Below are 22,485 nucleotides of genomic sequence, written 5' to 3'. Positions count from 1 at the left end.
AGCAGGAGTCAGGGAGATCAAGGGAAGGCTGGAGTGACAACTGGTTCAAGGGCACGGTATCTGTCAGAAGAGGGGATTAGATCTTCAGCACATCTAACAATGAAATCAATGTGTGCTCTTCCATGCTGCAAGAATGGGAGGGGAAGACACCAACCAGATCTGTCAAAGGCATCGAAATCAACAACTTGGTGCCTAGGGGTGTAGGGGGATGAGCATACACTGGGTCTCAAAAGAGAAGTATCAGCTCAATAGCTGGAAATCGCCCCTAAAGAATGGAGAAGCACTCCTCCCAGAGCACACCGACAGCATGTTTACCATAAACCAGAAAGCCAGCGATAAAATATCACTAATCCCTTTAAGTGTTCCCGGAGACCTGCTATTAAAATCTCAAATCAAGTGCTAAATGGAGTGGCTTCCTAACTTAATGTTGACTAGTAACAGAATGTGTTACTAATTAAAGTCTAGTGTTTAGTGAAATTCAGGAGGAAAAGGGCTTTTTGGTACTTCAAATAGACCTTTGTACATCATTCCCATAAAGAATTACTGCTGGAGTTTATATATAACTATATATATATAAAACTGTTTATATTTTATGTGGAGCTGTCTCAGATAAAACTGGAGGTATTGCTCCACAGAGATTTTGGAGTCCACCTGTACCTGGAAAGCGTAAGATAACTGAGTATCTACTTGGTCAAAGCAACAGAATATCGTACTGCTGTAACAGCAGAAAGGACACCAAATATTCATTAAAAACGGCTTGCTTATATTCTGGAATAGTTTATATTTAACTCACTGGGCAGCAAAAAATGTCTAAATGTCTGCCACTTTGGTCCCCAATATCCCTGACAGAACCATAAAGTTTCCATTTAGGTCACAGAGGGAAGAACAAAGTAATTACAGAATCAGATTCCAGATTTCAGTTCACATGACACAGAAAAAAGATGATCCCAGCAGAGAGCATGCTCTCGGACTATACAAATGAGTGAGTGCCCAGACTGAAAGCAAATTCTGTGCATTACAATCTTCACTGCAGAATTAATATGCTCTCATCAGAGGAGGATGGAGAAAAACACAGTGGGGTGACTGGGAGTCAAAGATCATAAAAAAAAAAAGGCCACCTAGTCAACATCTCAGCATGAGTGTTTATTTTAACAGGCTTTTTAATGGTGGAGAGGGTGTTTCTTTTTTGCCATACACGAGCTAAAATGGAACATTATCTCATTTTAGGATACATAAAAGAGTAGACAGTTGTATTTCATTCAAAATTGAGGTCATCATCCTCACATCCCAGAGCAGGCTGTGACATATTTTTATTTATTGCCTTTTAAAATACTTCATGCAGTAAGACATCTTCACCCCACTAGTAGCCAAACTTCATAAAAAGACACCATCAAGGGACACTAAAAAAATCACATCTAGGCAGAAAAGTGATCTTTTATTTTACACCTGTAATGCGACATCTTTTCAGAAGACTGTGCATACCAGAATCCCTGGTATCTACCTTAATACTGTACCAGGAAGTCACTAAGAAAAAGAAACTACTCTTAGTTTTTCTGAAACCTGAAACCCAAATATTCCAATCCCAAAAGTGGAAATGGCAGTAAGGGGATAGATCTGTTTTGTTTGAGATACTTAAAGCAAACAGAGAGAAAGAGAAACACTTAAGTGCCAAAGAGATTTCAAAAAACCCACCACTGTGTTTCAAGTCATTAGAAACATGTCAAACATTTCCAGAGAAATATTGATACATTTTATCTGCCATTCAACATCTTGTCATTAAGAAAAAAACATAATTTAATGTGAAATATAAAACTAATTCAACATAACCCTGCAACAATTAATGTATAAAAAAGCCTTGTTACTTACTGGCTGATTCCCTCAAATGAAGCTTCTTTGGAGACACTTCCACTATCAGTATTAACACCGCGCTGGAAGGGAAAAGATTAAAAGGACCATGATTCTGGACCAAACATAAGTATTTAAAATTTAAATCATGAGGAGAACCTGATTTCAGTAAGTCTTTAGGGAAACATACATAAGTTTACTTGCATCACTATAAATAAAAAAACCCAGACTGTGTTCAAACGCAGATCAATATAAGACACCATCGACTTCACAGGAGACCAGCACAGAACTCAGGTTAGGATGTGCTGCTTAGGAAAATGGCAAGCTTTGATTTCTAATTCCATTATGTCTTGAGAGTGAGCTAAGAGACCTATATATTAATAAAGGGCAAGAGAATAACAAATGGGCAAGGTTTCCTCTAAAGTAATTTAATTTCAAAATAAATTATTATGCACTGCCTTGTCAAAGCTTACTATTTAAATTTGCATGCTGCTCCCCTACAGCTTTTCATTCAAGCAAACAACGTAAGCAAGAGTATTTTGGCTGCTACACAGCAGATGAACACTTCTGACATGTGCCTGGGAAACCCTGTGGAGCAGCATTACAGTTCTGTACCTGAAATGAGACCACAGGAGGAGATGACCAAGTTTCCATTCAGCCAGCAGAAAGAGAAGTGCTCTTTCCTTCTCTATATATTTCTTCATGGCAGTGGGAGGAATGTGAAAGCATCACAGCTCCACCCTCTCAGCCAAAAATTAATGAAAATTTCTGATTACAACAGGATGACACAGAGTGACAGCTGCTCAACAACACCATGAGTAGAAATGCACAGTAAGCACAAAATAGTCAAATATTCCCTTTCCCACTCATTTATCTTAAAGAACATGAAAGAAAACTATAGGGTCATCTTTTATACGTGTGTCTGTGTGTCTCTACACATATAAGTGGAAGAAAGACTGAAAACTACTTAACAGCCTCTGTTCTTAATGGATAGAGAAATCAGATCTCATGCTATGTAACTGCTTAAGGAGGGATCTTTACTTAAGACTGTCTGGTAACTGTCACAGGAAAACAAGAAATCCAGGAGCTGCCACTGCATTTGCTGTAAGGGAAAGCTCAGAGTCAGCAAATCATTTCTTTATAGATTGGAGACCAGAAATCACATGCTTTTAATAATGAAAAGTTTACAGAACATCTGTCAAGGAAAGCAGCTGGGGGAGAGGTGACTGGGAAGAAGAAACTTGCAGGCTTTACCTCCACTCATTCATCCTTCTTCTGGAGAAATAAGCATTCAAAATACCTGGCAGGCTTTGACAGCACTCCCTCATCCCAGAATTTGTTCTTACCAGCCCACTCTGTGCAGAAAAAGTATTCCCTGAATCCTTGTGGGATTCCCACAGAAAGGCCCAAACATTCTCATGACATGGCCAGAGCAGCATAAGGAAAAAAGGAATTTGGAGTCATTGTACACAGGCTGGAGGATAGCACGGTCAGCATTAGATAGGCTTGTCATATTTTACCAGAAAACAGGTAACGCTTTTAGCAGAGAGAATACAGACTGGAAAGCCAGAGATCCTGAGATCATGGAGGGGCCAGCAGACTGGGTGACTATACACAGATGGCCTCAAATTTGCCAAAGATAGGGAGGAAAAGATGGGGAATGACAGTACAAAGAAATGCTGAATAAACTGATCTCCTTATTGATGAAAATGAATTATTATTCTGAAAAATATGACTCACCAAAGTAAGGAGCACAGCAGGTTTCTTCGAAGCCAAGACACTGGATATCTAAAAAGACGTTTTAGATTGCTATTATTTTTTTTTCTTCCTCATAATCACATTGATACCAATTTCATCAAAGTTTGCTAAACAAGCTGCAAAGACAAAAACACTCCTTCGATATCTTTCAGATATTGTAGTATTACCTGAGACACGCAACAAGAGTCAGTAGATCACAAAATGTTCAGACAGAAATTAAGTCTTTAAGTTGATGGTGTCCTTTAAAGACATAAGTACCAGCTATCACTTAAGATTAAGTCTATGATCATCACTTGGAAGACAGAGGAAATATGAGCCAAAAAACCATGATGTCACACAGAAATAAGGAACAACAGGGTCCTCTATCCTCAATGCACTACTGCATATAAAACACACATGCACTGAAATTATTGTGTTACAATGTAATAAATACTTAGTAATGAAGATTTACTGTTATTCTCACTGGGTCATGTTGTACTGACTATTAGGCTCCTTCAGTATCTTCCAGACATTTACAAACTGAGAACAAAATCATTGGGCTTACAGACAACTGGGCTTTCAGAGCAGCTGCAGAAAGGTGGGTGCTGAATTACACATTTCTTGAGGCAATGAACAGATGACATAATTCCATGGAGCACATGGAACTACCAACTTTAAACCAGTTTAATAGCACACTAATAATATTAACAAAAGAAAGCATATGGCAGTGAGGTTTAAAACACCAATTCCCCATTTTATCTTTTTTTTTGCTCCCCATGAAATATCAGGATTACACACTTGAACAGGCTGGTCATCTGTTGACCTAAAACTATTCTGTAAATAAGGCCCCTAGTGTCCCTATGGTGGAAAACCAATTCCTTGGGAAACCAGGCAAAAGTTACAGAAAGAACCTCTGAAAGTTGAACAGTTTCAGTGCAAGCTTCAACAGCTTCTAACTTCAATACATGTAGTTCAGGTGGAAAACAGCCTTCATGTTGGGACAATTTACTGGTTCACATGAAGGGCTCTTTTTTCCCATCAGTGGGGTTTTTAAGCAGTGAGGAAACAGAAAACAGAACTGTAGTAAAGCTATTTGTTGATGGAAAGTGACCCAAAACAACTAAGGTGACCCAAAATAAATGTGATTTTTAAAAGTAAAACATATATTTTCCACTTGCAATTTTCACCATCTGACAGATGAGTGTTGGAGCGCCTGCACTCTACACAACTCCAACTCCCACACATCAAAAAGCAACCTCTCCACAGCCTCCTACACCCCCAGCTTCCAAAATACAGGATCAAACTTCACTTCATAGCTGGACTCATTATGAAAATGAAATGAAACATCCTCACAGCGGATGAGAGCAAAATTTTTGGTCTAGTGAGTCAGAGGTAGTACTCTGCAGGGACAGAAGTATCAGGGTCTTCCTTTTCAAGCTGCTCTCCATGAAAATCACCCACAGAGCTTGGCAGGAATACTGCCCTCACCCTGAGCCCTCCTACCAAAGAAATCATAACTGGCCAGGTGCATAAGTATACAAACATCTGCTCAGAAATTAAATGAGAAACCTAAATTATCAAGTCACACATAAAAATACAAATATATTTGCTTATTCAAATATTAGAATGATTTAACATAAACTAGGAGTAAGGCAGGCAGCCTTTCCTCACAGGCCTTTGGAGGCATAAAATAAATGTAGGCTCCCAAGTCAGAGCTAGAACATGCAACCTGCCTGACAGGAATCTCCTCAAATCTCCAAGGCGTTGCAAAAAATCTATTTAGCAACGTGCTTCTGTTGGATAAAGACACATACTGACAGGTCTCATGATGCACAGAACATGTTTAAGAGACTGCCTTTGGATTAAGACCTTAGTGTTCGGCTCAAAATGGCAGTCTTTTCAGAAAAAATAAAAATAAAATAATGACAAGTGCTTTGTAAGAATGAAGGACACTTTCCAGGAACTGGAGGGGTGGAAAGGTCCCACCAAGTCAGGAGATATCCAGTAAGCACAGGACTAAAATTAAGCGAAATCATTGCCACATATTGATTCTGTATTCACAGAAAAATATGCAGAGACACAGACAACTCACCTCATTCACATAGTAGACTTCATCCACAGCGTATTTTTTCTTGAAGAATTCAGGGGGATGAATCCTTTGGAAAACAACAAAAAAACCCATTTGGTTTTAGCTTTACTGTTATATTTAATAAAGCTACAGACAAAGAAGTAATGTCCTCTACCATCACAACAATAGAATCAGATATGAGGAATGTTTTAATAATCTTATCCTTGACTCCATTTCCCAAAATAGGAGATAATACAGAAAGTTGCCATGGCTACAAAAATCAGTGTGCTTTAATCCAGGCCATGCCTGATACTTAGATTTCATGGTCTCCTCCTGAATTAAAGGGGTTTTTTTAGCCATTCACTCTACACAAGACAGTTTTGTTAAAGATTTTTGCCATGCCATTTGTATACAACTTTCCAGTTCACCAGACAATGGAAGGATGTGGAAATAGCAAAAGACTGGTTTGCTCTGTGTTAGATTCAAAGAATGAACAAAACATTCATTTTCTACCCTGGTAACCCCTCTGATGTCAACACAAAGCAGACTGAGGGCTTTTAAGACATGGGCTCTGCCGCCTCTATTCCTCAGGACACTAGAGATCCATTCCTCTAACCCAACAAAGTGTGCAACTTTACATGTCCATGTCCAAAACTAAATCACTTCTGCTGTCTTCTCCCAATACCCAACCAGAGACTTTTCTCTAAACGCAAGAACGTGAAAGATCAGGGCAGATGCTGGCATGGATCAGCGCGCCAGGGCTCCCCCACCAGCCCCTGTACCAGTAGCTGTACCATTGTTCATTCCTTCACTTTATGGTAGTAGCCTCTGATTAGTCTCTATCCCCCTCAAACCGAAATAAAAATAACCTGTGTAATTCTGAAAACGTAATCAAAAAAGAAAAAAAACACCCACCCAGCTTACATCTTTCCACAGTGTAAAGAGAACGGGAGAAAAAAAAATAGTTGGAAGAGCCAGAGTTTGGAGGATCCTGTGCATTTTGCTTCCTGAGAGACAGTAGGAGAGCAAGAGGTGTGCGCAGGACCAAACCTTCAGCTGTTTAAACATTAGACTACAAGAGCACAGGACCAGTTGTGAAAGAATAAATTAGGCTTCAGACTGAGAAACATTTCTAACCCTTGTGGTGAGGAACAGCAGAAGTGGTGGGACAAACAGCTCAGAATCTTGAGGAGGCGCTCCGTAACAAAGGCATGTGCTGTAGTTGCCCACAGTACCGGGTGGCTAGAGCTCTCATTTACGTGATTTTTTTCAATCTTGTGCACTCATTTTTCATTTTACATTCCTCTATGCTCCAAACAGTACTGGGCTGAGACATGGAAACGTTTATGGTGTTTTCAAGCAGTAAATCTGTGAAAGTACTACTCAAAAGTAACACAAAAATATCTCATTATATGTTCCCTTTTGCAATGCTCCTTTTGTGGACTCTTCCCATCACTGTTGAAGATTTCAAAGCAATTATCATTTATATTCTCTCCCTGGTTAATTTCACATATAATTAAAAAAAATCACTATATTCTCTTATCCTTCTATATCCTGTATTTTATAGTTCCCCTACCTCCAACTTTTGTATACTCTGTTTCTCCTGCAGGCATCTCCTTTTCCCCTCCTTCATTCCTCACACATATGTAGTACTTTAATATTCCAGAAACATCAAGAACAGATTTAGCGCTTTCTGGTTTTGCTCTCTTTTACAGTTTCAACCAATTCATCTGGTATCAGAAGAATTCCAACTGTAAAACCAGCTAATTTATGGCCAACAGTAATTTATGGTAATATATGCTCTTTAGAGTAATACCTCCAAAGCACCATTTACAATTAGCTGCATTGTTTGAATTGAAGAACTGTTTCTTGTAAAGTAAATATTTCTTAAAAGTATGCTCACAAATGTGCTGGATTTTATTCACTTCACTTAATGCAGTTTAAGTAAGAGCAGGTTTCACTTCCCAACATGCCAATAAGAAAACTTCTGCCTTTTCACAAACTGTTTTTCAGTTTTTTCTTTGTTGTTGTTTGTTGCCTGCTATAATTGTGTGGTCTACAGCACACTGCTGCTAATTTAGTTCTTTGGTTATGGCTAATATTAATCCATTATTGATTCCATTCCAGCTGTAATCCTTCCAGCATCTCTTCTTATGTACACTATGACTCTTTTCAGGAACAAAAGTAGCTCATTATCCTTTCAAGGCTGAGGATTTTTTCTCTACTTTGAGAGAAAGAAAACAGCAGCTTCCCACAGTCCTCCATCCTCTCTCTGTCATTAAACTAGGTCACCTTCCAGATATTTTCAACTCCATCACATCTAATGACAAGCTGCCACACTTCCCAGATGTGTACTTCCTTGCTGGTCTTGTTCTTGCTACCTTGCTCAGAAGTCAGTAAGACTTTCAGAACCAAGTAGAGCGCCAGACTTCTCAGCTCCCCTCTGAAGCACTCAAACCTCTGCCTCACTTCCTTTCTTCAGTCGTTTAGCACCTCTGACTAGATAGTAAAATAAATTCACATACACTTGCCACAAACTACCATACCTTACTCATCCCACAGGAGCCACGATGCTTCAGCGATGAAGCCACCTCTCCCACTGGGAAGATTTCTGCAAAGACCTACCCTACTGCAGAACCATACAGGTGGAAGGAAAAAGTGCACGCAGAGGTCTACATTAGAGTAGAAAAACTCTGTGCTGTCACTTACAGAAGGCAAAACAAAAGCTCAGGGAGAACGAGGAGCAAAGATGATCCTCACTGAGACCTTTCCATATCGTCTCCAGTCTCTCAGGTTTTTTCCCAGTTCAGCGGGGATCTATGAAGGATTATTATACACCAACATTGTAGTTACTGTAAAAAAGTACCAGTGCCAAGTTCCTTAGCAGATACAGGGCTCAGTATTCATTTTTATCCAATTTAAATGCAAAACAGGCTAAAGTCTAGCACTGAACATCACTGTCACAGGGAATGGTACCTTCCACAGAATGCTCACTTGCATCATGAAAATCAGAAGTTACATTCAGTTATCATGATTTCAAGTACATCTGCTACTTCACAGACATGAGGAATACTCTCTACAAATGACTCTCAGGCAGGTAGAATAAGTTAATTGGTTACAATTTTTAGGTTTGGCTTTGTCTTTTGTAATGCTGCTATGGGCTGCCAGTTTCAAAATTCTGATTAATCCCTGCAGAGACTACACGCAAAAAACCCCACGGCAAGTCATAAATTAATTAGAAGGATTACCCAAGTGGAAGATAGGATACCAAATATTATTGAATCATGTCTCTCCTTACTTATCAAAGCCCTAAACCAACCAAAAACCAGCATCCCCCCTTTTTTTTTGTAATCCCCCTTTTTTTTTTTGTAAACAGATGTGAACAGAAGCAAAGGCCTAATTTTTACAGGCAAGGGGTGGGGGGGTGTGGAAAAATAATTAGATTCCCTGGCAACATACTTTAGCAAAAACCTACAGAGAGTAATTTACTTTAGCCCTTAAAAGGCTTAATATCCTTTCCTTTTCGTTTTAGACCACCAGCCGAGCAAATACCAGTGTTTGTTAGAAATGTCAATAGTTAGCTTCCAGAATAGTAGGAGTCATCATTTATCTTATAACAGAAATAAGCAACTCCAGACTCCTGGAACATTATCCTGCCCAAGTACACATGCCCAAGTGGCTTGGCAAAAATCTGGCATCTCAGTTTATGACCATTTGAAAGAAAACATAAAAGAGTTCAGCACTTTATTTACAAGAGTACAGTCCTCATTTTTTGTCACCAAAGTATCCCTTAAACAAGACACTGTCCCTAGTTCACCACTTAGAATTCATCACAATTTCCAGTCCAGTCAAAAAGCTTGAGTTATTTTGGGTTAAACATTAAAGCTGTTTAAATTCTGCAAATGCTTCCTACATAACTCTTCCCTCTTCCATGTTCTTCTATCCAATCTAGTTCACCTGTTTGGTTTCTTACTCTCAAGGTTTTCATCGCATCTGGGAAACACTGAAGATGATCTAAAGATGTGAAGCTACATCTTAGAGAGAAGATTCAAATTCTGATACACTGACTTATTTTAACAGCTAAGGTTTTATTAAAGCACCAAATATTGAAGATTCACCTTTCAACCATAAGAAGTGACAACTTTATTACAAACAAGTCTACTGAGGTAACAATAGGAAAAGGAGGAAGAGGAGCAGCAGTAATACTATAAAAATACAGAATCATAGAATCACAGAATCAGCTAGGTTGCAAAAAACCCTTGAAGATCATCTAGTCCAACCATGAACCCAACACTGACAGTTCACAACTACACCATATCCCTAAGCGCTATGTCAACAAGACAAACACTCCAGGGATGGGGACTCCACCACTTCCCTGGGCAGCACATTTCTAATATCCAGTCTAACCCTGCCCTGGTGCAACTTGAGGCCATTCCCTCTTGTCCTCTTGCTTACTACTTGGTTCAAGAGGCTCATCCCCAGCTCTCTGCACCCTCCTTTCAGGGAGCTGTAGAGGGCGATGAGGTCTCCCCTCAGCCTCCTCCAGACTAAACAATGTGAATGTTAAGTTAATACAATGTGAAATGTTAAATTAGACAGTAAAACAATACTCCATATTAGATATAATTTCTCTTATACATCAATCAAACACAAAAACCAAAAGCAAAAGAGTAAGGGAGCGTAGTATTAAAAACTAGTAACCAGGAATCCCAGTCAGCTTAGTGAAAACTTCCAAGTTTATTCTAAACTTTTCGATTTGGTTTAACTGAATTCACAGTGGTACATGATGGCATGTTTAGAAACCAGGATGCTTCACCAAATCACAACCTAATCACGCCAGTGCACATTTTGCCACCAACTTTGACAGACCACTGTATTACGACTGGCTCCACTTCAATGAGATCCTTCAAACAGCAATGTAATACTGACACCTCTGTTTATCCATCAGTAAGATGAACAGCTCTGACAGCCTATCTATAAATACACCAAAAAGTATATTTTGAAGCTTTTATATAGTTGGACAAAATTCAAACCTTTTTTCTTTTCAACATTTTATTAACTATGTTGTGTTTCCACTTTAAACCCAATAGAAACTTGGTCTCATTGTCTAAAATAATTTTAAAGCTGTTGTTCATTACACTGCACAAGAATTCATAACAGTAAACCTTAAGAGATTTGTACAAATTTGACATTACCGTAAGAATTCCATTAAGCAACATTTCTTTGTATTCTCAAGGACTCTGGAGCAATAGCCTTGCAATACCAACACGATAAGAGAGCGTTCCTAGTTTTCAGAACTGTATTCAGAAGAGAGATACAAATGAGATGGATGTAAATCACAAATGCCAAAGAAAAACTGAAAACAGAATTTATAACAGCTGATAGCTATTCCTGAAACAACCGCATCTAAGCCAACTGCTAATATATTTGCAACCTGATTGCTGACATACATTCATATGTATATGGTTTCATTTGCATCTAAATGTTCTTCCAGACAATCTTCAATATACGTAACAACTTCTTCCTACTGGTCGTTTTGTATTCGCATTTTTTAATGCTTCTAGGACAGATTTTTGGTTTTTAGTTTTTACAGTGGATCAGCTCTGAAATGAAATGCGTCTTTTCCTGAAGTAGTCCAACTTAGCTTTTCTTGAGCATTTCAGCTGGAGTTCCTAATTCAAGATTACTTATCTTACTACATAGCCTAGAATGTAACACTATCCCTTGTTGGAAAAAAAATATTCTTAATGGTATGTTCATTACAAAAATTTGAAATTGAGACTAATTTCAAAACATTTTCTATACATTCTACTTTTTTTTTAACTAAACGATTACAGACACACGCTCAAACAGGTATGTACATATACACCTCAGAAATCACCTGAGGACTTTTAGCAGAGCAAGTCAACACCAGGAGGTCTCAAGTTTCCTGAAGTGTGGCAAGTGGACTGCATTGTCTCCTCTAAAAGTTGCATAGGATTCCTCCCTCTCCACAACACAGGTTAATCAAAAAGCTTTAGCTTTCTGCACCCTGTTAACACCAAGAAGCCACAGCCTTCACTGCTCTGCATCAGCCAGCTCTGCACCAGTCTGCTAACAGACATTCAGTCTAAGACCACTGAACTGCAAGGTCCTTCCATAGGGCTGTCTTAATTTTAGTGCTACTTTTACACACCTTACATTTCCTAACATATCTGTAAGTGATTTGCAGATTATAAAAGCCAGGAGAGATCAGAATAAGCACATGTATTTCATTTTTAGTTTGATTTCTAGATGCTTTCATTTTAAGACACCTGACATTATTGTATGTCTTGCTGTGAGATTCTGCTAACAGCATCCTCTCACTCTTCCCTACTCAAATGCCTACAGCAGCCTGGAGAAGCCCTTGGTCACCTCTTCTAAAATATTTGGATAAAAACATGACCTTTAAGAGCTACTTAACTTTCTCCAGGTTTATTGCTGGAATAGAAACTAGTTCATCACCATCACTTTGTGATGCTTCACATATTTTTGTTTCTCGCAAATACAGAATGAAAATACTTTAAACATTTACCTCCATAACAATGCAGAAATGGCAGCTGGACCATTCTCATCTACTAGCAGAAGCTGTTCGACTTGTAACTGCCAGGTTTGTTTTCTCTTACATGTTGTACTAGTTCTTTGCCTTAAGCCTGTCCTATCATCCACCCAGAATCATTCAGAACTCCCCATTAGTTAAGTTCCCTTGTGATCAGCTTGTCAGAATAGGCAGACACAAGAGAACCATCAGTACACTTCAAAGCATTATATGTTCACTTATACATTAGAAAAAACAGTTCTTAATTTCTGTTGCTTTACACCTACACAATTTATAACAAACTTTCAAACTTTTCCTTCCTCCATTTCACCCTAACGTCCACATTTCGAGCAACAGATATAAAATACCACTTTATGGCAAATTCACCTTGTCTTGAGAAAATAGCCTCTACTAAGCAAAATAAATGCCAACATTAGCCTGCACATAGTGCCTGTATGTGGCACGCACACACTTACTGCCAGCAAGTCATAAGTTACATTACATTTTTCCTCACATGAAAGGAAATACATGCACAAGTTGTAAGTTGGACAAGTGTGGCCTTCAGCAGTTGAAGTTCTACACAGTCAACAAATTTCTCAGGACTTGCTAGAATAAGCTTACAGCAGAGTAAAAGTTTCAGTGGGACTGCATACAAAGAATAAGAATGTTGGCAAAAATTAAAGCAGATGAATACATATACATCAGCAAAGCACACAGAGCTGAAGGAGGAAAAGAGATACAAAAGCAGTATTTTAACACTGTCAGAGATTCACCAATGAACTCCCTCCTCATTACAATATCATCAAGTTAACAGATGGCAAAGCATTAACCAAACAAGGGGGTGAGGAAGAACAACACAGGAGGCTTCACAAGATACCAGCAGATGTTCCTGACTTTGTCCAAAAAATGCAATCACCTATATATCCAAAAGGAATTTCACAACCTCAAACAAGAAGATTAAAAGCCATCAAGCTAGATATAAAACAAAACCATACTAATGGGCTTGATGGTATCACAAGCAGCCTCCAGCAACGTTTTGACTACCTTAATGTTACTCCCTTTCCACATTTCTCCAGATTTCTGTTTTATCCTTTGAAAGACAGAAGTCCTTGCATACACATAAACTCAGACTCCTTGCTCCTTTTGATACAGTCCAGGGTAAGATGGATTTTGAGAAAATAACAGAATTTAAAAGTACCCAAGATGAATACTCAAAGTTGATGTGAGTGGTAAGCAGGGCAGTAACTGAAGCCATGTCTCCCAGAGGGCCAGAAGAGTAGAGTCCACATGCATGATGCTAGACACAGGATGCTGGGTATATGATAGTGGACTTCCAGTGCTACACACAGATTATGAACAAGCAGAATAACTACGAGCAACATGCAGATTGTTGGACTTATGAAATCAGAAAGTATTAAGGAGACATTCACAGTTCTTCTTAATAAAATCCAAGCTCTGAACTACCTATTCCATCTACTTCAAATACACAGTCTCACTGTTCCTGCTCAGCTATTTTCACCACAAGCATTCCCAAAAGATGACAAGTTCTTTAGGCTTTCTATAAATTCTACCTCAAGAGGTAGTGCCTCAATTAGACATTTAAGAGATACCATCAAGAGCTACCCCAAGAAATAAAACCATGGAAAACTTGCAATTGGTAACCTTTGTTTTATTTCTCTCTGCAAATAAAATTCTTCCTTGGAGAGAGGGCTCTATATTACCACAGAAAAAATTGTGACAAAGAAAATGTTTAGACGGAAATCCCTTAAAGATTTCTTATAACATAAGACTGCTGACAAATACTCATAGATCTCTTCCCCAAAAAAGATCACAAAAAGAATTACAATGGTTAAGAGGGTAAGTATAATTTCTAGGTCACTACAGAATAACAGTGTTCTACTCAAACAGTGGTCTCAAGTCATGCTTTTTAACTGAGAAAGTCACACACTGAATCTGTCAACAGCAGACGTTCTGCTTTTACTTTGGAAAAATGCCTATATTGGGGGGGGGAGGGAAACCAGGCAGAATTTTATGTCCCACACATAAAAGCACTGTAGCAAGCTCAGGAATGTGTGCAGCATGTCCCACAGCTCCCATATTAATCAATAATAGCATGAAAGAAAGCAGTACTGATGTTTATAGCAGCATTAAGATGACCTGAACAGCTTTAAGAAGGGGATGATAAAATTCCCATCTTACAGCTTGTAAAGAAAACTAAACCACAAACAAATCAAAGAAACTTGCCACAACAACTCATTGGGCACAAAGAAAAGGCAGAACCCACCCATGCAAACAGTGTCTGATCCACTCTACCATGTTGCCCCTGCAAGACAAAGAAGTATCTGGCATCCCCCAGGACTAGGGTTGAGGCCACACACACACACACTGACACTCGGAGCTCTGGCAAGTACACAGGCAAAAGGTACACAGCAAGTAAAACACAATCTGCCTGGTTTCACTCACATTTACCTTTTAAGCATTGATATTGATAATACTTTTCTCTATCCTATTTTAACAAAACAGCTGGGCTGGTTTTTTCCTCTTCATATGTTTCACAACAGAGACAACACTTTCAGAGTCCTTCCTGAGCTACAGACACAGCACAAGTCACAGGGAATAAAAAAAGAAAACAGTTATCATCGAGAGCTGAGAACATGGAATTTCAGAAGTGCAAGAATAGAGGCACCACTGTAGGTACTCCACTTGAGAGATGTTTCACTCAAGTGCCTTCTCAAATCCAGGCCGACAAGAAGCAGAGCGCTCTGCGTTCAAACTGGGCAGCCGCAGAGCAGAAGGCAGCACGGAGGTGCAGAGCCCTGTCAGAACACTGCTGGGAAACCCCACGGGCAGTTATTTCGCTGTAGCTTACCTTCCTGCCACCAGCAGCCGAGTCCTTGGAGGAGAAACACCCGATCAAAAGGAAACTTGGATTCTCTGACATTTCAAAATGTTATCAGGAGTTTGTATCACTGAACTCAATACTCCTGCTAGCACATTAACTAAAGTATAAAATAAGAAATGCCTGGTGGGGGTTATCAACACTCCCTGTCGTGCCACAAGAACAAGACGTGTGTAGGCAACCCTTAACTTTCTCATGCTATGGTTTGAAGCCACATTAGGATATTAAAAAACTCTGGTGCAGCACTGTCAAGCAGATTTACTCAGCACTGGTTCTACTTCTCAATACACCTGAATCAAAAAAAGGAGAGGAAAAAAGAAGCACTTTAACACTTACTAAATCACCTTGCGCATCCACTTAAAGGTGTATGCTGATAGAGACTGCAGATCAATGAACTGATACAAATTACTATTATTGTTTAAAACATTCTCAACAAGAAATACAAGGAAACTTAAGCAGCTAGAAAGCAAAGATTAATAAAAATAATTACTGAAGTAGAAGTCATAGTAAAAATACACATTCATCCGGAACCAGGAAGGCTCATGGACAATTTGAATACTGGGACAATGACTAATTGATCATTTGAGAAGTCAAAGAATTCAAACAGCACTGTTTAGAGAAAAACAGCCATCAGTAAAGTGGCAAGAGCAATCCAGACACAAATTATTCTGTAGAAGTAATTTTTATCCACAGAAAATACTGTAATAAATGAATGAGAGACAAGAAATGGAAATCGCTGTACTACGGAGAGAACTGGAATCATGGAAAATAAGCAGCAGGGGGAATTGCACAAGTAAATCCCATCAATCAAAAGCAACCGGCTTTATTGTATGGTTTTGAAAGGATCACATGAAGGGTAAAGCAACAGATGTACTATCTGAATAATAGTAAAATATTTGATAAAAATCTCTCTCAAGACTGTTACTCTCCAAAATCAACTCAAATTGGCTTGGACAGGAACACTACAATGTGACCGGAAAGCCAATGACTAGTCATCATAAAAAAGCAAAAAGCCTAAAGCAGAAAATAAAAATTAAAAAATAGATAAAAAGACAAGCTTTTCAGGGGCTGGGAAACCTTCAACTGACACACCAAAAAGTGCTGTATCAATTTACACTGAGTATAAAGTGATAAACAGCAACTCACTGCAAGTCTTGATGAGTGGAATACTGCAAAGACTGAAATTAGTTCTGATGCTATTCAGAAACAGAGCAGGACTGAGTATGTTCATGAGATCCACAGATGGCATTTGCAGGTGGTAACAAACTTTGCAGATAAACTGCAATTGCCAGTTGGTACAAAACAGTAGCAAGATGACCTAAAGTGATTAAAAACTGATTTTTGTTTTTAAACAGCAAACTAAAGAGTCAGTGGGTAGGGGGAAGGGACAAATGGTGGGAAGAGATCAAACTGATAGATATGGAAAAAGAAAACACTAAGCATGTTTCATTTTAGAGAAAAAAATTACGAGAAAAAATACCAGGGGATGATATGGCAGATCAGTTCAGCAGGTAAAACCAAAGACCCTTCTCTATACTATCTGAATACACACCTACAGAGCGTGCTACGGAGAAGACAACCTGTATGTACCGCATCCATAAAATCCATCTAGAAAACGTCCCTCATTCCTGCAAAATCTACATCAAGGAGAGTAATTAAGGTTATTCAGAGTTTGCTTCCTATAGCACCCACATCACTCCACTATCTTTCCAGAGAGTTGCCTCCAATTTCATCTTGCACAGAATGGGCTTACTACAGACTTTGCCTTCTTGTAACCAAGCCTAGGATTAATTAATGCACCAGTCTCAGCCACCATGATATAGTCAGATAAACCAACCATGCTGTATACAATTTAATACTCACAATAATTCGAAATACAAACGCCACAAAACTTCACCAATCCCCATTAAGAAAAAGCGATCAAGAAAGCGATTTCCTAGCTTCTAATTTTCATGTTCACATACAGCCTATAGGGGGAAAAGATAAAGTCTAAATAGCCTGAAAAGTTTTTACAAAAGTGTTTGGGGAGAAAAAGAAAAAAACAAAAACAAAAACAAAACCCAACCACATATTTCTGCACTTCTTTCCAAAGGCAGTAAAACTTCTCAGTTTTGCTGAAGTCAGTCAAGTTTAATCACCAAAGGCAAAGATTGATTTTTGTTGTAACCTACTTAGAAAATGATGACAATTTTAAAAAAGCTTCCTCATTAGGTCACTGAGAAATTATTAATATTTGCAAAGCATCTTATTGTGCTTTATTACAGCTCCAACATGCCACACCAAGGTTCAACTTTGCAAATACAGATAGCTTCAAATCACATTCATGGAAAAACATTACTTGCAGTGGATGCAACACTAAATTAATGTTGTTATACTTACCAATCAGCCAGCAGGGCTTCAAAGAAAACACAGGAAATTGCACATAAATATTGCTCTGTCCCATTTAATATGTATTTCTAAAGTTAGAGCAGGAAAGCGTTAAATATTTTTGTTTTCCATTAAAAACACTCTTTACGCGGCAAGGCAATTAAGTTATTTTGGCATACACTTCACATAAAGCAGCTGCTGTACAGTATGTTTTACTTTATAAAATATCTTTAATCAGCACACTGACTAGTTCTGTCATTTATAATTAAGGAGGTAAATGGCAGGTGCAGCATTAATTAGTGAAATTGAAGTCTCTGTGCAAGACATGCAGTCATACCAACTTAATGCTTCCTAGGAATAAAAATGATTGCTAAGAGCTTTGCACCACAAACTCAACTAGGTAAGACCATGCCAAGAATGAGGGGCATTTACAACACAGTTATGCTGCTGAAGCCTTTACTATCTTGTATTACCAAATTCATTTCTTAAACTCTTCCTTGGAAAGTAAGAATAGAAAAATACTTCAGGAGCACAAAAGCCTACCCACTAAGCCACCCTGAGAGTCTGTTTCTGCCTTAGGAACAATGCAGGGGGCAGAGGTACAGATCAAGAAATAGACAAAGCGGTTCTCTTAGTTGAAAAGATACTTCCCAGCCAACAACTAAGAAATGCACTAGCCCAACATATGGAGAAATGCCCACACTCATAATTTAGAAACAGAGCGACTTCTTGTTGCAACCCCTTCCCAACCTGAAAGTAGGACCACCAGTCCTACAGTCACCCTCATAACAACTCTGCAATTGCCACCTTAAGAGGTTGTGGGTGTTTTGGAGAACGTCCATAGTCTGTGAGTTAAATTAAATCTCTCCTCCCTTTTAAAACTGCAGAGGTTATTTTGGCTTGAAGAACTTCTGAAAGGTAGCCTTACAGCTATTTACAAATCTTTAGAGAGTACACATTCAGCAAGAAGTCCTACAAGATGAGTAACACTTCCAAAGAAGTTGTAGCCACCCTCAACAGCAGTACTACACAGTGCCGGGTCCTTGGCAGACCACAGCCCAGGGTAGTGCATTCATCAGTTCTGTGTTCACCTGGTCTGCAGGGTCCCCAGGCACCACCACAGCATGCAAAACTGGTCATAAAAAACAAGTGCAGTGAGTGAGTCTAAAATAATTACAGTGGTCACGGTCTCATTTATAAACTAATAGTCTGCTCATCTCCAAGCAAATGCTCTCAGACACTTCATTGGTTTTGGCCAAACAAAGACTGCAATTTGAAAGAAGCCAAGAAGCCCCACTTCTGCATTACTTCAAGGCAAAAAGGTTAACCATTCTGACTGTCACACTACCTAAGCTACATTTCGAAAACAACTCAAGTATGTGTCCTTCAGAAGTGAAGGCACAACAGTACATCAAACAATACATTCAGTAACACAGTTGTAGAAAAATAGCAGCAAAGAACCTTCTGCATTAATTTTAAGAGAATCTATGCATTTCTGCCTAAACTCACATAGCAGATTCCCACATCTGTCTTAAATAGAAAGCAATACAAACACCAGGCAAAGCAACTCTACCCTGTGCTATGACCTAGAAGACCAGCTGTAGGCCTCTGAAATACCAACCTCGCATATATCGTATAAGGCATTGAACTGATTTGTGCTTTATTGATGTTAATGAATGTTTCTTCAGCAGGTAGACAGTGCCTTCCACATGCAGAGAAACAAGCACTTCCAACGCAAACTATAGTAGTGGTTAGAAGGCAAACTTATTTGTGTTTTTCTTTCAGTGTTAATTTTGACTTAAAATTGAGTCTTCTGGGAAAGAACACAATCCCTAGCTGTGTGCAATACCCCCTGCCAACAGACTTATGAAGCAGAACTGCTACTGACTCACAAATGACTTATTCATCCATCCTTCTTCTGACAAGCAGAAAAAGTACATGACCACAACTGACAGAAGAGAAAACAAAGATTCAAACATAGGGATTCAGGAAGGGTAAGAAGGAGAATTTAGAAAACAAGGATGCTGTGATAAAGACAATTTGTTATACTCTGCAAGAAGACACAACGACAATAAACCACTTTTAACCAGACTTGTAATTCTCTAAATGAACCAATAAGGAGCACTGCACAAACAAATCAAAAAGGCCATTTATAAACACCACCATATTTTGTTTGAAAATGCCAAATGAGACACTGGAACTTCAATAATATTTTTAAGCCTTTTCAGATTAGGCACAATCAATGTGGGTATGAAACAGATGATTTGAACTAGCAGAAGCCAACTTAGGGGGAGGAAAAAGCTTTGACTAGAAATGGGAGCAAGCACCACTAGGGAAAAAACTTTAGAGAGTACACGTGGGGGTTAAACAGAACCTACCCTCCCAGCCAGGTGCAGCTCTCAGCTGAAATATTTCAGACAGCAGTATTCACATTTTTATGCTATCACAAACAATTTCAGTTCCCAGGCAGGTCTAAGACAGTGATACTCATATAAACTCTCTGAGAAGACAGCATCCATGCCCTACCATATGGTCTGGCACTGTTCAGCATATGGGATTGGTTGCAAATGTTTCCCTTTTCCCAAAATTAGCATTAAAATATAAGTGATAGCTTCAATTAGAAGTGAAGCAACCTGAGCTCAAACTATTACATTAGAACTAATCCAATGTTCTGAGACCATGTAGACAACAAAAAAATTTACAGTTTGTAGAGGTTATAAATACAATTAAGACTGAGAAAAGAGATGAACACATAAATAAATCAATTCCTCCACTACTATGGCACTGAGCAATATTTACTACCGATGTGGATAGAGAGAGAGATGTTTATGGCATACTCACAGAACAGAATTAAAATCACATTCCCCAGTCTGTCAGTTCATATCAAAAAAAGTATCAAAGAGGCTAAACTACCTTCTGCCATTCAAAAAGCTTCATTAGCTAAGACGGCTGCAAACTGGTAAAGCAACTGGGAAAAGCCTGCTTTACTGTTTAACTTGTTTGGTCTTAACACAAGACTTCTACTTTTCTTTATGGTTCAGCTTCATTTCATGGATACCATGAGATCCATGGGTTCCAATTCTAAGGTATTCTCTACCAAATGGTGGTGTATCATTTGGTATCCTATGATCAATACCAACTGATCACATTTCCTATCACTGTGTGTACATATGGCTACAATTCACACCGAATGATTTGGTGGAATCTGATTAAAATGAGATAGCATTCCAGCTCCACAAACAGTTAAGTTATATGAAGTACTCAGATACATCAGAACATGGTTAAAAGATACATCTTACTTTCCCATCCAAACCGCATAGCTTTCAGGGAGTTGTGGAACAAAAAGCATAGATCTTCCAGTATCAACATCTACTGTTCCAAAGCAGCCTGCTTCAGTTACTCCAAAAGTCCAGTGAAAGTAAGATTCCTAGGTTAAGACAAAATACATTCTTAGAAAAACCCCTCAGTTCTACCAGCTCTAAAAATACACTACAGTACATACTAACTCCTACTTCCACATATCTGAAAGAGATCTCTCTTGATTCTAGAGGGGGTGTGGGGGGGGTGGAGAAGTGGTTTATATCTAAAGCTTTTCAGACTGCTTAGTTTTAGGTTACAATAACACAAATCCCTCTGTTGTCAACTAGAAAGGATTAGAGATTAATAAACTACCATAAGATAATAAACAGGTCAATTCAGCACAATAAACATACATCACAAAATAAAATACAGTCTTCCAATCTAGAATTATGGGATGCAGTATCAGGAAGAAACAATCACGTTGTATGAGACAACGTAAAAGCAGAGTGCAGATTCATTTGGTTGTGATGGCAGAGTGCTGAAGTGAAGACCCAACCTCCCCCAGAGAAGAAGCAGCTGCACTAGGAACAGCCTTTAGCCAAGAGTTATATTAAGAACACGCAAACAAACAACAAAACACCTAACAGTACATTTTGGTAAGGACAGGCATATGCTCCGATACCCTGAAAGGTTCATCTCCTCTAAAAACAAACCAATAACTACATTACTATATGCACTAGATTAGAATTTATTTGTTTCTTCATATCACACAACTCAATTAAATTCACAAAACAAAGTACTGTAGCAGCCATGCAAAGTATGGGGTATGCATAATTAGAGTTCTGTTACACCAGCTTCCCCAAAGACTAAGAATGGGTTCAGCATCACATTAACAAGTTATTAAGTCCTATTTTGACAGAAGGACACATGGGTACTTAAGGAAGAGTCTAATTTGAGAAGACACATGCTGTAAATTCTACAATACTGCTTTGTGGAATACACAATTTATAAAAGCTTGAAATAGTCTTTTTTATTAATTAATTCAGTTTAGGTCCACTGTAACATGTTTCACTACAGAAAGAAGGTTATTTATTTTCAGACAAGACTGAAAAAATTAAGAAATATTCCATTGCTGTCTTTAATATTATGTTACACATGGATAGGCAGTAAGGCTTTGAACAGGATTAGGTCCTTTAAACTAGATAATGAACCTACATACTACAGCACTGAAAGAGAGAGTAACTTGAAGCTGAAGAGGCAATGTTATAAAAAAGCCAATTTATTTAAGTGAAGCAAGGCAATGCACACATGAGAGATAAAGGGAAAATAATTAAAAATTATTTTAAAATTCTTGCAGTTGAAGAGAGTTTCTTGATTTGAAGTTTTGATTCAGCTCTTACCTGGCGAAACACGATACCAGTATCAGTACAGTATCTCTGGGTTTCTTCTCCACCCTGCAGCAGAACAACCGAATTCTTCTGGACATCCTTATTCTGTCTCAGGCGATCACACAGTCGTCTTCTATTCAGGGCAAAGAGTGCTACAGGTACTTTCAAGGTCTCATTCCCCAGCCAAAAGGAGGATCTAGAAAACATTTTTTTAATTAACAATTAATGGAAGACAAAGACAGTGGTTAGCATGATTCAGATGTACAGTGATTGTTTCTTTAGTCTAGAACAGAAAAGGAAGTTCAACTCTACATACAACATGCTA

At 38.6% G+C, this 22,485-nt stretch overlaps 1 protein-coding gene across 1 annotated transcript in view; it reads right to left on the bottom strand.

The window, feature by feature from the left end:
- Positions 1-22,485, bottom strand: part of PEPD (peptidase D) — a 150,429-nt gene that overhangs the window by 111,260 nt on the left and 16,684 nt on the right. The window contains exons 3-7 of the mRNA XM_026856947.1: positions 22,173-22,356; positions 20,772-20,899; positions 5,675-5,738; positions 3,586-3,633; positions 1,867-1,928 (exon numbers count right to left, since the gene is read on the bottom strand). Coding sequence (XP_026712748.1) covers positions 1,867-1,928; positions 3,586-3,633; positions 5,675-5,738; positions 20,772-20,899; positions 22,173-22,356 — 486 coding nt within the window. The remainder of the gene's footprint in view (positions 1-1,866; positions 1,929-3,585; positions 3,634-5,674; positions 5,739-20,771; positions 20,900-22,172; positions 22,357-22,485) is intronic.

Source organism: Athene cunicularia (assembly GCF_003259725.1).
Source record: "Athene cunicularia isolate RWA chromosome 11 unlocalized genomic scaffold, athCun1 chr11_part1, whole genome shotgun sequence".
Lineage (NCBI taxonomy): Eukaryota > Metazoa > Chordata > Aves > Strigiformes > Strigidae > Athene > Athene cunicularia.
Note: the sequence above shows the minus strand (reverse complement) of the source record. Positions and strands in the feature narration are given on the sequence as shown.